The 16,957-nt window shown below is 43.0% G+C and overlaps 1 protein-coding gene across 1 annotated transcript; it reads left to right on the forward strand.

The window, feature by feature from the left end:
• The first annotated feature begins 518 nt into the window (after nucleotides 1-518).
• On the forward strand, nucleotides 519-5,492 carry LOC149311107 (CCN family member 2). Its single transcript, XM_089530354.1, has 5 exons — nucleotides 519-711; nucleotides 1,501-1,720; nucleotides 2,141-2,398; nucleotides 2,593-2,804; nucleotides 4,090-5,492. The coding sequence occupies exons 1-5, from the start codon at nucleotides 658-660 to the stop codon at nucleotides 4,384-4,386; spliced, it is 1,041 nt and encodes a 346-aa protein (XP_089386480.1). The 5' UTR covers nucleotides 519-657; the 3' UTR covers nucleotides 4,387-5,492.
• The last annotated feature ends 11,465 nt before the right edge of the window (nucleotides 5,493-16,957 follow it).

Below are 16,957 nucleotides of genomic sequence, written 5' to 3' on the forward strand. Positions count from 1 at the left end.
AATAATGATAGTAATAATAATAATAATAATAATAATACTAAAGGCTGCCTCTAATCTATCCGCTCTGGGCCCCACAACGAACTCCAACTCCCAGAATTCCATAACCTAGAGCCAGGAAAGACTCGAACTGCGTTATGTCTCCAGTGTGGATGCAGCCTGGGTGTGTGTGTCTCCCCCACCCCCCCCACCCCCCAAAAAAGGTGTTTTTAAATTGCAATAAGCCAGGTCTGTGGTGATGGGAAGACTCTAGGCTGGCAAGCTGGAGGCAAGCCATCCCCTCCTTCCCCTCTTTCTTTCTTTCCTCCCTCCTTCCTTGTGCCAGTGCCAAAGGCCTTGCCTTTCTTGTGTGGAGCCAGGCTTTTTCAGACGGGAGGAATGCGGGGGTCAAGGGGTCAGGCTCCCTCCGGAGGAGAGAGGGAGGGCGGCAGAGGAATGCCAGGAATGCGCGCCACTCCATTCAGCCCATTGGACGCCCCGCCCCACGCCGCCCCATAAAAGCAGCCCGCGCCCGGCCTCCAGACACAGCAGCAGCAGCAGCAGACGCAGCCAGGGAAGGACGCCTCCCGACAGACAGATAGACAGCAGCAGCAGCCCTCGCCTCAGAGCGCTTCCCTTCCGCTCTCCCAGCCAAGCTCTTCCAGCCAGGACCCCAGAGAGATGGAGCCCCGCGCCTTCGCCCTCGCCTTCTTCCTCCTCGCCCTCCTCGGACCGGTAAGGGACCCCCCCCCCCGACACACACACAGCCCCAGGGGCCCTTCCCTTCCCGCCTCTCTCTCGGGACTCTTCGCCTTCCCCGGGATCCTGGGAAGGGACCTCCTCCTCCTCCTCCTCTTCATGCTACATCTCCTGCTTCTCTGTCTCCTTCTCTCCCTCCAACTCTTTTTCCATCTCCTGCTCCTTCATATCCTTCTCCTCCATCTCCATCTCCTTCTTCTCTATATCCATCTCCTGCTTCATCTTCTCTTTCTTCTTCTCTTCCTCCGTTTCCATCTTTCTTCTTCATCTCTATTTCCTTCTTCTCTAAATCCTTCTTCTGCACCTCCCCATCCTCTTTCTTCTTCTCTTCCTCCATCTCCTTCTTCTCTGTATCCTTCTCCTCCTACTCCATCCACTCCTTCTTCTTTTCCTCCATCTCCTTCTCTTCCATCTCTTTCTTCTTCATCTCCTTCTTCTCTGCATCCTCCTCCTCCATCTTCTCCTTCTCTTCCTCCATCTCCTTGTCCTCCATCTTCTTCTCTTTCTTCTTCATCTCCTTCTCCATCTCTTTCTTCTCTATTTCCTTGCCCCCTCCTCCTTCATCTCCATCCTCTCTTTCTTCCTCCAATTTCTTGTCCTCCATGTTCTTCTCCTGCTCTTACATCTCTATCCCTTTCTTCTCTATATCCTCCTCCATCCTCTCCTTCTCCTCTTCCTCCATCTCCATGTCCTTCTACACCATCTCCACCCTTCTCCACCTCCAACTCCTCCTGGTCTCTTACCATCCTCTTCCTCTCTCCTTAGGTGGTGGGTGCCCAAGAGTGCAGTGGGCAGTGCCAGTGTCCTCCTTTGCCACCAGCGTGCCCACCAGGGGTGAGCCTGGTGCCAGATGGCTGCGGGTGCTGCCGGGTCTGTGCCAAGCAACTGGGCGAGCTGTGCACGGAGCGGGACCCCTGCGACCCTCACAAGGGACTCTTCTGTGACTTTGGCTCCCCGGCCAACCGTCAGATTGGTGTCTGCACCGGTGAGTGGCGGCTGGGGTTGTACTGCTGGGTCTCTCCAGGGGGCAGCAGAGAGTGGGGCTAAAAGGCCCGGGAGGAAGCAAAGATCTCTTCTGATCAGAGCCTGAAAAAGAGCCAGGTGGTTCTGGGTATGGGAGGGTCGGTTTGCCTCATTGCATTCTTTGAGTTATAAAGAGTCTTGGGGTTTTAGATTTCCCTTCCTCAACATGGTTCCCTCCAGCTGTGTTAGACTTTGGCTCAGCCAGCACCAGTCTGGGGAGGATGGGAGTTGCAGTGCAACACAATAGTAGACCCCAGGTGGGAGGACCACCGCTAGAGAATATTATTAGCCCAAGTTATTAGGCTTGTAGGCTCCATAGTGGTTCTCCAGTGTACAGAGGGAGATGCACAAACCAACCCTGTGTTGTTCCCCTTCTTTACAGCAAAGGACGGTGCCCCCTGTGTGTTTGGAGGCATGGTGTACCGGAGTGGCGAGTCCTTCCAGAGTAGCTGCAAATACCAGTGCACTTGCCTGGATGGGGCTGTGGGCTGCGTGCCTCTCTGCAGCATGGACGTCCGCCTGCCCAGCCCCGACTGCCCTTACCCACGAAGGGTGAAGCTCCCAGGGAAATGCTGTGAGGAATGGGTGTGCGATGAGCCCAAGGACAAAGAACAGACTGCAGTTGGACCTGCTCTTGCTGGTGAGCTCAACAGACCTTATTTTTTCCATGTTGATGTCCTGTGATGAGACCAGCTTTGTAGTTCCATTGCCATAATCGTGCTGGTACAGGTTCCAGTAACCCCCTGTTACAGCATCATTTCAATGGATTCTGTAGCATCTGAATGCATTCTTTTTGTTCCAAACTAATTCTTTCCTTTTGACTCTCCTTTTCAGCTTACAGACTAGAAGATACCTATGGACCTGACCCCTCCATGATGCGGGCCAACTGTCTGGTTCAGACCACCGAATGGAGTGCCTGCTCAAAGACTTGCGGGATGGGCATCTCCACCAGAGTCACCAATGACAATGCCCACTGCAGGCTGGAGAAGCAAAGCAGACTTTGCATGGTCAGACCTTGTGAAGCTGACCTGGAGGAGAGCATCAAGGTAAATGGCTGTCAATTTATCTTTAGTAATTTACTTTAGACAAAGGTCTTAGTTGCCCTAAAATTCATTTTAACCCAATGCAAATACAAGAAGTGGGACCCGCAACAACATATTATAGTACTGAGAGCTCCTGCTCAATTTAATCCATTCCATTTCTCCTTTCATCTTTCCTTCCTTGACACACCCGGCACACACACACACACTGCATTGGGTTGTTCTCTGTGTGTGTGTGTTTAAAGTTTAGTTTTGCAGCACTTTGCATTCTCCTGGGTCTTTTGGTATCCTTCTGTTGTGCACCAGTGATGCTATTCTAGTAATATTTATAACCACACTTCAAGTTTAAGTGCAAATTGATGCAGGACAGTACATAAACCCCCTTACTGTGCAGTCTCACTAAATTTAACAGGGTCTGCTCCCAAGAATGGGGGCACACTATACAGTAAGTTCAGTGGGGCTTACTCTTAGGCAAGTGTCTTTAGGACTACAGCATGGATGACTAGAAACTAGATAAAAACTCATTATTTGCGGCTGTTTTTTTAAGTATCAAAATTATCTTTATTTAAATTAATATGATAGAAGCATTCAAGGAAAACAAGTCCAGAAATAAGAAATCTGATACAAGTAGGAGCAGATGGATCAAAAGCCTGAATAGAATGGAACTTAAATCCAACTAATGGGTACCAGGCATTTTAAGCACCTTAAGGCTGATGTCCTATACATGCTGACCCAAGATCTTATAGTTTTGCTTCTGAATGGGCACAAATATGTTTTCCATATATTTCGTTTAATTCATTGGACACATGCTTAATTGTATCATGGAACAAGCAACCACTTAGCCCTGGTTTGATTGGGGTCTGGGTCCAAACTGTTAGCTGGACTTTGTCTCATTGATATCTGTGAGACAATCATGGAATCATAAGAGTTGGAAAAGACCCAAAGGGCCATCCAGTCCAACTCCCAGCCATGCAGGAATACACAATCAAATGCACAGATGGCCCTGTAGCCTGTTTAAAACCTCCAAAGAAGAAGGTTCCACCAAATTCCAAGGCAGCATGTTCCACTGTTGAACAGCTCTTACTATCAGAACTTTTTTCCTATTGTTGTGGTGGAATTTCTTTCCCTGTAATTTGCATCTGTTGCTTACAAGACTTTATTGATTGCAGTGGGAGTTAGACCAATGATTTAGGATTCAGACTTTTAAGACTGTGTAGATATGGATAGCATGAATAGGAGTATTGTATATCTGACATGTAAATATATGAATTCTCTCTTTCTTCCTCACCAGAAGGGCAAAAAGTGCATTCGAACACCCAAGATATCCAAGCCAATCAAATTTGAACTGTCCGGCTGTACCAGCATGAAGACATATCGAGCCAAGTTCTGTGGCGTCTGCACCGACGGGCGTTGCTGCACCCCCCACAGAACAGCCACCCTCCCTGTGGAGTTCAAGTGTCCCGACGGTGAGGTCATGAAGAAGAGGATGATGTTTATCAAGACCTGTGCATGTCACTACAACTGCCCTGGGGACAATGACATCTTTGAATCCGTGTACTACAGGAAGATGTATGGAGACATGGCATAAAAGCCCCCAGAGACTTTTAAACCTGACTGCCAACTTGAACTGATAATTGCATCTCATTTTGTAAGACATGATTCAATAGCACAAGGTATTTAAGTGTCTGTTTTAAAAACAAACTGTTCCATGTGACTTCAGACAAAATTGTCTTCTGACCCCAAACGCTGGTTTGAAGGGAAACAAATTATAATAAGGTGGACAGTGAGGCACAACACCTAAATTGAGCCTCAGAATAGATTATATGAAGGGTAGAGTATATATGGGGATTACTTAAGGGGACACATGCAGTCTTGAGCAACATTTTCACAGTGTGGTAGCGTGTGTTCCACTGAATAGTGCAATCAAAAAAGGACTCCTTAGCAAGGTTATTGGCACTGATTTTGGTGACAGTGACAGCTATACTGGGATTCTCATCCAGGAAGATGCTAAGGAAGTGTGTTCTGTTAGAATGGCAGCAATTCTCCTCTGACGTTCTGATTCGAATAGTTCATTCAAAAAGAACTGGAATTAGACTGGACAGCTTGTGGCAATGGAACTGTCTGCCACAAGCAAGATTTTTTTTAAAAAAATTACTATTGTAATATTACAGTATTGTAATATTGTAAATACTGTATGTGTGTCTGCGTGTGTGCGTGTGTGCTTGTATATATATATTGTACAGTTATCTAAGTTAATTTAAAATTTTGTTTCCTTTTTTGCTAATGCTTTGATACATCAGTGTTAGCCTCTTTTTTCTCTTCTCTCCCTCTCTCTCTCTTTTTACAATGCAAGGCTTGCCTGATCAAAATGCATTCATTCAAAATGTAAAATAGATTCTGTAATGGCAGTTCTGATCAGTCAGTAGAGAAACAGCAAACTGAATTGATGTTTTGCTGGAGATGTGCCAGTATCCTCTCAAAGCAGTTCATCAAATTAAGGGCAAGGAAGCAGTGGAGAAGACCAACTTCTCTCTGCCTTAGTGAACGTGGCCTGAAGTAAAACGAGTGGCTTTTTCATAGCTGACCAATCTTTCCACCCAGGAACAATTTGTTACCTGTTGAGAAGTGTGACCAAAAGTTACATGTTTGCACCTTTCTAGTTGAAAAATAAAAGTATTTTATTTTTTATATAAATCAGCTTGTATGTCTCTTGATTTTGTGAGGTTTAACAGTTTCTGAGAACTGACATAAGTTTATTTACACTTCCCAATACTTCTTCATTAGCAGAAGAAAACACTTACACACCTAATGCTTCATTAGCAGATATTTCTTGGTGAATAGGCACAAGATGTAATTACCCAATTCTCTCTTACTTACCCAGCTGGGGGCAAATCTGATTTTACACGATGGGATGACTAAGCAGCAGACCTTTGTGGTAACCTAGTTTCCCATTCTAGCTTTCAATAACACTATTTTGAGAGCCTGATGCTTACTATCAATAATACCTTGGCAGTGTTGGGAAACATTGAAGCAGTTAAATACCTAACCTCTTGAAAGCTGAGCTACAGAGAAGATTCTGTCAAACCATTTCTTTAAATAAGTAATTATCTTGAAACTTCCTGGTAGCAATCAAATAAATTGGCTACATGATATAATAGATATCAGTGAGTGTCTATAGTTAGTTTATGGTCAAAACATGAGTTTAGGAAAGTAAGACATTTTAAGAATGCATCTAGATTTTAGAATTTGGATTCAAAGTTCTGCTCAGAGTAATCTTATGCCTGTTCTAAGTAAACATGAGCATTTATGCACTTAGAGGCCCTGGGAGCCAGTGTTAAATAGTAATTTGAGTGTTGGACTATGACTCTGGAAATCAGGGTTCAATTCCCTTCTTGAGCATAAAAACCCACTGGGTGACCTTGGGCAAATCACACTCTCAGCTTCAAATGGCAAACCCCTCTGAAGAAACATGCCAAGAAAACTCTATGATAGATTGCCTTTAGGGTCACCATATGTCAAAATTGACTTGGAGGCACACAGCAGCAAGAAGAAGTAGAGCCCCTGAGAACAATGGGACACTGAAAAGCATGTTTATACAGGACTAAGGCTCTAGGAGGCACACTGAGTCTCACTGACACTTTTTAATCAAGATTGCATCCTGGGTTTTGTTGTTGTAAAACTTTTACAGACATACCCAAGTCAATGTATGTTTATGTGCCTTCAAGTTGCCTGATGAATTATGGCAACCTCATAAATTTCCTAGGGTTTTCCTAGGCAAGGAATACCCAGAGGTGGTTTTGCCAGTTCCACTGAAATATAACCTATAGCACCTGGCATTTGTTTGCAGTCTCTCATCCAAGTACTAACTGGAGCTCACCCAGCTAAGCTTCGAAGATCAAAGAAAATCTGGTACCTTTAGGCTATTTAGGCCCTGTTATGGAGTTCCTTAATTTATGTCAGTTGTTCTGAGTCAGCACTTTCATATATGGAGTCATTCTCCCTAACAGGTCTTCCTCATTCATTGCACCAGGTGGGAACAGCTTCTTGCAATGCAAATGAAAGGACTTGGCAGTTATGTTTTAGAGAATACATGCACACCTTTTGATTTGGACAGTGGGGATTAATTGGCTTAAACAGTTTAAACTATCACACTGAGTGCAACAGGCTCTGTTTACACAGGTGCAAACATTACCTATTAACAGGAAATGTAAACTGGCTGCAGCCCATTTTGGACTCCAGTGAAGTCATGAATTTGGAATTAAAATAATATTTAAGGTTATAATATTGTTCAAATTTACCTAGGAGTAGGCCCTCTTGACTTCATTTGGGCTTCCAAGCAGACATGGATAGAATTGCATTGTTAGTCACATTTACTTTGTTCAAACAGCTGGCATAAATCCCAGAACTTCAGCTTTCATTGAGTGGTGGGCAGCCAAAAAAGAGAAATATTGCTGTTTTCTTCTTCTGTTTGAACAGAAAAAGATGATAGTAAACCAAAAATTCCTTCAAAAACAAAGCCAGGTCTAGTGCAGAATTTTCATTTTGTTGCAGGTGAATGTATCAGGTCAGCTCAGAGACAGCTTTCCTGTCCTACAGTCAGCTTCCAAAATGTTACATCCCATTTGAAGGATTGCCAGAGTACACTTTACAATGTGAAAGATTAACCTCAGGTTATGAGAGCTGCTACCCAAGAAAGTTGGGTATATTTAAAAATTAAAAGCATAGCTTAGCACTTATTTGCTTCGAAACAGCTTACAGCTCTTCCAAACTGCAGAAATAAAGCAGTTTTACACGAGTTTAACTGTCATGGTTCCATCCTGTGGAATCCTGATTTTCTAGTTTGGGGAGGCTGGTCTGCCAGAGAGGCCTGGTGCTTCACCAAACCTCACATGGATTCCATAAGATAGAGTCATGACAGTTAAAGTGGTGTCAAACTGCTGTATTTTTGCAGTGTGGATGTACTCTTAGTTGGTCATGATACCAGCACAGCCATTTTTTTCCATACAATCTCAAGGGGAGAGTGTCAAAACATGAAGGGCACATACTTTACTGTTCTGCAGTATTAGGTTTTGAAGTCTCTCTTAACTTCCATGAGGAAAAAAAAGTATGTATTCCTAAGTAACATACTACCTTGCTCTTTGTCCGTAAATAATTATTACAATTTTTTAAAAAAATTGGACTGTATAGACCATTGGTAATGGTGGGATCCTACCGGGATGGAACTTTGTAATAGAAAATGTAGGAGAAATCACAACTTACCCAGGAAACTCTTTAGGACTCCAAAAATGGTGTCTTTTAGATGGCCACTGCTGCATGTCATGATGAACAGAAAAGCAATGATATTAGAAGACATTGGATGTGGTTGCAAATGGATAAATCTTCAGTCCTGGTTGCCTTCAAATTATTTTTGATTTATGGCTACCCTGTTAAAGGTTTTTCTTGGCAAGTTTCTTCAGAGGGGGTTCGCCACTGCCATCCTCCGAGGCTGAGAATGTGGCTGGCCCAAGGCCACCTAGTAGGTTTCCATAGTTGAGCTGGGAGTTGAACAATAGTCTCCCAGGGGCTGTACAGACCAGCCAAAAGGTCTGGCATCAGGATGGAGTGGGAGCATGGCTACCGCACGCTAGATGCCCTGACTCCTCCCCAAGGCAAGCATTATGCCACCTGTCCAACCAGATGGTGGTGGCATCATGCCCCTTCTTCAGCATGCGCTGCGCCAAAGAATCATGAAAAAGCTGCCACTGTGGCGTCAAGAGAAGCTTTTCACTGTTTTAAGAAAGAGCGGCATTTTGCCGGCCCTTTTTGAGCTTGCAAATTGCTGGATCAGGCCCACAATGTGCAGTTGCCACAGGACCGATCTGGCATTCCCAGGGGCAGTGCGGAGCCACTCTATCAGGGTGGTCTGTTTTGATCCCCAGTATCCTAGTCTAACGCTCAAAATGCTACTTTTTATTTAAAAATGAGTGTTGCTTTTTATGTAATTGTAACAGGAAGTGCCCATCCTTTTAAGGAAGTCCTAGTTAATACTGAAGGTAGTGTCATTACCTGCAGGCTGAAGGCCAAGCATTGGCTGTTTACCTCACACAGACTGTAGTGCAGATACAGTAGCTGGTACTTGAAGACATAGTGCTTGAAGAGGAAAATGAAACCTAAAAACTGGTTTTGATTTGACAATTGACCCCATGCTTCCCAGTTTTTATCTAAACAATGAAACAGTTGAAGGATTCAAGGGATAACTGCATAATTTCATTTACATTTGATATCTATGTTATCATTGAGAGTGCAATTGAAAGAAAGTATTGTAAATTTGATAGCAATTTGCAAATCACCTTTAAGACAATGTAAACCATTGTAAAGGAATCAATATCAGTTCTTGAACTGGCATATTCAAGCAGATCCACAAATCTGAAGCTACATTGCTGTAACTGGCTGGCAAGAGAAAATAACCTGACATTTTTCATGAGCCACATCATGTGCCCTTTGGGTAACATCTTGACTATGCTGGTTGGAAGATTCTGGAGCATGTCATGTAGAAAAGTAACTTAGCCAATATCTCATTTAGACTTTGGACATGTTCCTACCATGTGTTCAGATGGCAAATAGTTAAATGTAAAACATATTGGTTTGCATTTTGCTCCATAACAAACTTGCTTTCAAATCTTCCCCATGGCCATTTTGACTCATGTCTTCCATGTGCTTTCCCCTCATAAAACAGCACAAGCCACCCTTATATTGAGACAATAAAAAGATTCCTAAGCACAGTTCAATGAATAACTCATCAAAGTACATTTTAACCACAGAGATACACAGTAGTTATAACGATATAAACCTTTGACACTGCTACAACAGTTTCTATTACAGAGGAAATATGTGTTCCACCAGAAACTCAAAAAACAAAACAAAACATAAGTTATATTTTCATTTCTGTATCCTGCTTCACTCCCTTCCTGCTTATCTTTCAAGAGTTCATGGCCACACACATAAAGTCCTATTTTGATCTCACAACTCTAAAAAGTGAAGGATAACAAACCATTCATTGCTTAAAGCAGTAGTGAGCAATCGCTTGCTCAAGGAAGGGACAAGGAAAGGATGGTGAGTCCATACCTTCTATCTAACATTTCACAGGTGAAAACCTATATACATCTGAACATGCAACAGCAGTATGGTCAAGATGGCAAAAATACTAATAAGAAAGAACTCTCCCCTAGGAGAGACTGGGACAGTTTGTATTTGCCTGAGCCTACTTGAAAGGGCAAAATTTTGCTCCTCCTCTCCTTTCCCCCCTTCTGACTAAACTGAGTGTAAAATATTTTTGCCCTTTGAACTCCATTTGCAGCAATGAGAAGAATTTGCAGTAATAATCCAAGGACAAAGAACATATATACATCCCCAAGAGAATGGCTGTTCCAAAAAAGTAACTTTTTCAAGATCTAATGGTGAGGATATATCCACAGGAAACAGGATGAGGATGAGGATGGTGGTGGTGTTATATAATAAGGAATTAGTGACACACAGAAGGCTAAAACCAATTGTTAGTGATAACCAGAACAGACTCATTGAAATGAGCTGCTAGTTAACTCTTATGTAAATAGTACCGAATCAATGGTTCTACTCTATGTGTGGCTGTCAATAGGATTCAGGGCATAGTCTGCAAGCATTTAGTGACAAAACAAGCCTCTTCTATAGAATCCAGTTTTTTGACTCATGACAAACCAGAAGTCATTAAGAAAATAGGTTTTTGAATGCTTTCTCTAGAAATAGCAAACCTCAGTTAGGTAATCTGCATTCCTTCTTATTACTGTAAGTCTTTTTACCAAGCACACAATGCTGTAAGAGGACACTGAAGCTATTATTATTGTTAAAGGCACAAAATGAATGACAGAGCCACATTATTTTACCCACTGAACACACAATTAAATGCTATCCATCTCTCATGTTATGGTTTTAGGACACAGTCCTTGCCTTCATTAGAAAAAGGCCTGGGTGTGGCTCAGACACACATGGATTAGCCTGTTTTATGTTCTTAACATATGGAAATAGTTCAGTTACCAAGAATTCTGTCCAGACAGTTGGGAAGAAAAAGCAATGTAAGCCTTGGCCCAAAGAACAAGGGGAACCTGAGAACAGAAAGAGTTCAGTTAATATATTTTTCAACTTCATTTTTCCATTTCTCTTCCCCCTTCAACCCCTGCATTTCCCACATATGCCCATAAATGGAAGTTACCAAAATACCACATATAAACAGAATTTTCAGCCTGGCTTGAACCAGGAAATGCCAAAGATTTCTTCGAAGAACCTGTTCTGCAACCACACAGAGACTGCAAGCTGAAGCCCACTTACTAGGGAGTAGGGACAGCTGCATTAAGTGAGCCTTACTTCAGAATAAACAAATTTAGAACTGTCCTGAAAAGCTTTGGATCTCTTCAAAGCTTTTGGAAGCTATGGAACAAAATGAAGAGTACATCTACGCAAAAGTAAAATCATATCAGTACAACTTTGAAACAGTGTATCAATATCAAATGGATCAAAAACAGTTGTTCTGATCCAGCTGCTATATAGACAGACCACTGACATACAAACAGATGCATGATTTGCAATCTATTCCAGCAGGCTTCTGCATGCACATGAAGGATGTTGATGATGGTGCTGATTATTTTTCAATACACCCGGCATTATTTTCCAAAACGGGTACTCAAGAATATGCTGATTCTCTGCATTCTTCTTCTGTACATACAGATGAAAGCTGGTGCATCATTGTGACTGATCTCTTCCTTGAAGCAAATTAAAATTTTCAAAAACCCTGGATGAGTCAAAGTTATCCCAGAATTCATTCTAGACTGGGGGGGGGGGGGGGAGAGGGCAGAGAGCATTCAAGAAGGAGGAATAAGAAGACTACTGTTGTTACATATAAAGAAGAACAAGTGCCTGCTAGCTCCAATTTCAAGGGCCAAACAAGAGGGGGGAAAAACTTTATTGCTTTTCAAGATATGGAACTGAAAAATTTGATCTGTGGGATACTGACTATACCAGTGTCAAGGAAGCTGGTAGCATGAGCTTTCATAGGAGTTTATCAGACAAGGGAAATTGGAAGTATAATCCAATGGCAATCTGAATGCAATCATGGAGTTTAATGTTATTGCGTGATAGACTACCACACACAATTTCAGGCAATGTGAAGTCAGTCCGAATGCAATCATCGGGTTTCACGTTATTGCGTGAGAGGTGATCACACGCAATTTCGGGCAATGGCAAGCTATTTTCAGGCAATGAGAAGTCAGTTTGAACACAATTCAAATTCATGTAAATTAACTGAACTAGCGAATTCACGTGAATGCATTCTGCCCCACTTTCTTTTCATTTGAAATTAAGATAAATTCCTCACGTGTGAAAAACTCCATAGACTTCAGTCTAATTCCTGCATGCATCTGTGGAGGTATATAGATTGAAGCTCAGGCTACCAGTTTCTTTCAGTTAGTCTCAAAGGTGCTACAAGATCCCGTTGTATTTTGATTCCCCAGACCACCATGGCTATGGCTTTGAATTTTTACTTTATTAGTGACAGTTTGTTTAGTTATCCATTGCATTTATATACTACCTTTCCCCAAGGGAGCTCAAATTTGGAGCACTTCATCATTTTATCCTCACAGCAATCCTATGAGGTAGGTCATGTTGTGAGAGAATGACTAGTCCTGTGAGTTGCATTACTCAAAAGCAGACCTGAACCATTATTTCCCAAGTTCCAGCCCAATACTCTAACCTAGGGCTGGGAATTGTGCACTGCATGCCTGTCTGGGAGTGGGCTCCTCTGCAGTTCTTGGCTCCCTCATACTCCTCAGTTTAAAAAATAAAGAAATAAACAGATGAAACTGCCTGAATGGAAGGAAGGCTTTCTCTCCATCTTTCCACCCTTGGAGGCTCATCTAGTGAGGACACAGGAGAAAGCTTTCTTGTGGCTACTGCTAGGCTATAGAACTCTCTCCCAAGAGAGTCTCATTTGGGCCACCCACTTCTGGCTTCTCACCAGTAGGCAAAGACCTCATTCAAACAGACCATCAGCCTTTAACTAGCTGGGGTAGAAGGAAGAGCATTGGGTTTGCTGTTTTTTAAAAAATGTATTTAATGGGTTTTGATTATTTTTAATTACTGTTTTGATTAGATTGATCAATGCTTTTTAAAACTTTGTATCACATACTGTTTTAGCTATTTTGTTTTAACTTACATAGTTGGCCATATATTGGGGGAAAGGTGGGATATACTATATCAGATAACAACAAAGTTTAAAAAAAAACTTGGAAAACACATTTGACCCTCCCAAAAATGCCTACCAGGGGTTGGTTGTATATCTCAACTCTGTTTGTTGCCTTCTGCCTAGCCTAAAAGAATAATAATAATAATAATAATAATAATAATAATAATAATTCCCAAAAGTGACTGGCAGTGACTAATATAGCATTTTCAGTCACTAAAAGTGGTTGGCACAGCAACCTGGAGCAACCACAGATGGTTCAGCTATGATGCAGACTTAAGTCGATAGACTCAGATTCAAATTGGACTCATGATGGCCCAACTTGGACATGGCTCATCTATAAATGATGCACAGAATTGACTCAACTTAAACTTGCATATTTTTAGCGACTGACTTGCTGGTCTAATTTTATCCAGAAACAGCAAATGCATTAAAAAGTGGGATTGAGGGGGGAGAGTTGAGGTCTACTCAGAACGTGTCCCTGCTGCACATTGGAGGAGCCTTCTGAAGTTTTTGAAAAGTTTTAGAAGGACCCTTCTGCCTCAAGCCCACTGCTTAACATGCTTGCTGTTTCCCCACCCAAGATTTTTTTACTTAACTTTGTGCCCATCTTCTTGATTTTCTGGTTATTGAACTCCACACACATACATACACACACATTTCTACCGTCGCCACCTCATTTTTTTTCTATTAATGTTGACTTGAGACAAAACTAGAGATTTGACTTGAAAATATAAGAACTTAAATGCAAGAACTTAAGACTCAACTTAGAAATTGAAGTTAGAGACTTGAGACTTGACATTAGATTTTGAAATAAAGGATTTGAATACATGACATGCATTAAAAAATGCAAAAATGATCCTCTGGTCCTTGGTGTATTCCTCCCTGCTCTCAATACTACCCCCAACCTGCCATTCCCCTGGCTAATTGCCTACCATCTTCACAGGTAGTTTTCAAAAGGAAGAGGGAAGGCAAGGATGAAGCTGCCACCAAGAGATATCCTTCCCATCTATCTTTTCAGCTCATGTCCCACTGACCGGCCCATGGCTTAGCTTCAGGCAAAATATGCAAAACATTAACCCAAAACTGGGTTAAGGTAGCTGAGCAGAAGGCAGATCTCAAAATTCAGGTCTAACTTCCAAATAATGCAGTGTTTTAACTGCCATGGCTCAGTGCTATGGAATTCTGGGACTAGTAGTTTTGTGAGATATTTAGCCTTCTCTGTCAGAGTTTCATAGGTAATGATAAAAAATAATGGCCAATTAATGCATTTTAATGCTGCGAAGCTTCAAAAAAAAGGCAAAACCTTTTAATCACAGTCTTTTCCACATGCAAAACACTTGTGTAGATGAAACTTATTTATTTATTTATTTATTTATTTGCCTTGTTTCCAAGACGCTTCACAGATAAAAAAATCTAAAATCTCAATAAAATTCAAAACAATTTAAAACATCTACATCCAATATAAAATCACATAAAATATACAATAAATAACAGTGACTAGGAAGTAAATGTGAGAGTCAGTGTGGCATAGTGGTTTGAATGTTGGACTAAAGCCCTTATCAGATGAGTCTGGAACTGGGGGTCTTCAGCACTGGGCGGTTCGAATTCACGTTATTTCGCACAATACCATCATACCAGCATTCGAATGGCCCAATCCGAACTCACGTGAATGCGCGAGATGCCGAACTGAATGCGTACTGGCTCCTCTTTTTGGAGCGTGTTTGCCAGTGCGCTGATAAGGGGATTGGCAATATCCTGGATTGGGGCTCTGTTCGATCTCAGTGCGAATGGCTCTGGTGTGACTACCCAATCCTGAATTCCATCGCAAGACCCCCAGATTCCAATTTTAACTTCCGGTGGGTCTTTCCTCTTGCCGGTTCCAGGGAAGCGGGGGGGGGGGCGGTTCCAGCGGCCTCTTCCTCCTCCTCCCGGCTTGGGAGCCAGCATAAGCTGCATCCCAAGAAGGGAAGAGGCGCGGGGGGCTGCTGGAATCGTGGTTCCGGCAGCCTCCTCCTCCTCCTCCCGGCTTGTGAGCCAGCATAGGCTGCATCCCAAGAAGGGAAGAGGAGCGGGGGCCGCTGGAACGGCGGCGATCGCCGCGATTCTAGCGGCCCCGTGCCTGTTCCCTTCTTGGGATGCAGCTTATGCTGGCTCCCAAGCCGGGAGGAGGAGGAGGAAAAAAGCATCCCCATTTACTTAGATGGCCATCCAGCCTCTTTGACAGCCGCTGGAACTGGTCCCCCCCCCCAGAATACATATTCACACACTCACACACACACACGTACAACCGGGCATTGCTAATTTGTTGCAAGGGAAGGTCATGGTAACGTTAAAACCAAGCAGGAATGTAGAGAGGAAACAGAGAGGAATGTAGAGAGGGCACGTTGTATCGCGATTGTTAATGTGCATGAGCTGGCTCTCCAGCTGTTTACCGGGCTGTCATGACGTGACCTCCCCTTTCACCCCGGAAGCGTTTAAGGTCGCAACCCATGCAGGGCACCACTGAGCATGTGCGAGGGGGCCAATACGAATCGGCCAATCCTCATGTTGAGCACCGGTGTGACAAAACATTCTGCACTGAATGCACTTCGCGCGAATGCGTATTGGCCAATTTGAATCATGCCAATTCGGAGGGGCTCCCAGGTATGATGGTATTGTGTGAAATAACGTGAATTCGAACCGCCCAGTGCTGAAGACCCCCAGTTCCAGACTCATCTGATAAGGGCTTAAGACTCTGGAGACCTGGTTTTGATTCCTCACTCAGCCATGGAAACCAACTGGGTGACTTTGGGCAAGACATATGCTCCCAGCCTCAAAGGAAGGAAATGGCAAATCCTTCTAAACAAATTTTGCCAAGAACCCCCATGACAGGGATCATATTAGGATCGCCATAGGTCAAAAATGACTTGTAAGCACACAACAACAGGAAGTAAATGTATATTGTACACATCATTCTACTATAACAAGGAGAACTATTAATAATGTTTAAAGCAATGTGTTTTTCTCCACAGACTTGAAAAGAAATTCTCCACATGAAATTCCCTCAAATAGGCTAGTTTCAAAAGCCAAGATTACTATATTTTCTTTTCTTGGATGAAGCATTAGTCAACTGTATGATATCAGCACATCTGTCTGAGCTGAGAATGCATTTTCACACACAGCTGTAAATGCAAAACCAGCACCCTGCAGGATGAGGCAGGTATTTACCTCAAGTAATAGTTGGAAGGGACGGGGAATGATAGGAAAGTGTTGGAAGACAGGTGCACCAGACCACCCAGTGTGTACTAAGCTAGTGTGGTGCTCTCAGATATGGAGAAGATCTCTCTCTTTGCCACCACTGACATCAGTTTCAGCTGCCAGTCCAGATGGCTTATCTACATGGGCTCTGCCTGAGTATGCACCTGCATGACTTTCTGTCCTTTGCTTCAGGTGGCAACATATCTTGGGCCAACTAGTGATGGACAAATGTATCATTTTTGCACTCTCCCATTGCTGAAGTTTGCAGAGATTGATATATTCCATTTAAAGAACAGGCCAGACTACAGTTCTATGCCATCCCTGTGGCTAGCCCTGGGATGAAGATTTGCATGTCCCTAAGATGGTTTATCAGTAAGAGCACCAACTGTCTAGTCAAAGGGCGAGAAGTAAAAGCAAGATATCCACAAAGGCCAGAAGTGTTTTTATTATTTTTAACATATATAATTATGGGCCACAATTCTGTATCAGCCATGTAACTCCATAATCACCTTAATTAAATAGTGTCTCCCAGCCCAACCCCCCTTCTGCACTTACCAGGCACTAGCTGCTGCAAACCATGAGGGTCTGGAACCTTGTCAATTGCATTGCATCACACTGGATGCAAAAGCCAGAAGCGGGATAAAAATGCTGCATTAACCCCATTTATAAAACC

The sequence above is a fragment of the Sceloporus occidentalis genome, unplaced genomic scaffold (assembly GCF_023333645.1).
Source record: "Sceloporus occidentalis isolate IW3139 unplaced genomic scaffold, rSceOcc1.0.p SCAF_6, whole genome shotgun sequence".
NCBI classification, from domain to species: Eukaryota; Metazoa; Chordata; class Lepidosauria; order Squamata; family Phrynosomatidae; genus Sceloporus; species Sceloporus occidentalis.

Bases quoted from the DNA above. Each gene is read 5' to 3' on its own strand.
- LOC149311107 (XM_089530354.1), top strand. From the start codon at position 658: ATGGAGCCCCGCGCCTTCGCCCTCGCCTTCTTCCTCCTCGCCCTCCTC. The intron at 2,399-2,592 runs GTGAGCTCAACA...TCTCCTTTTCAG, and splicing joins AGTTGGACCTGCTCTTGCTG to CTTACAGACTAGAAGATACC. The intron at 2,805-4,089 runs GTAAATGGCTGT...CTTCCTCACCAG, and splicing joins ACCTGGAGGAGAGCATCAAG to AAGGGCAAAAAGTGCATTCG.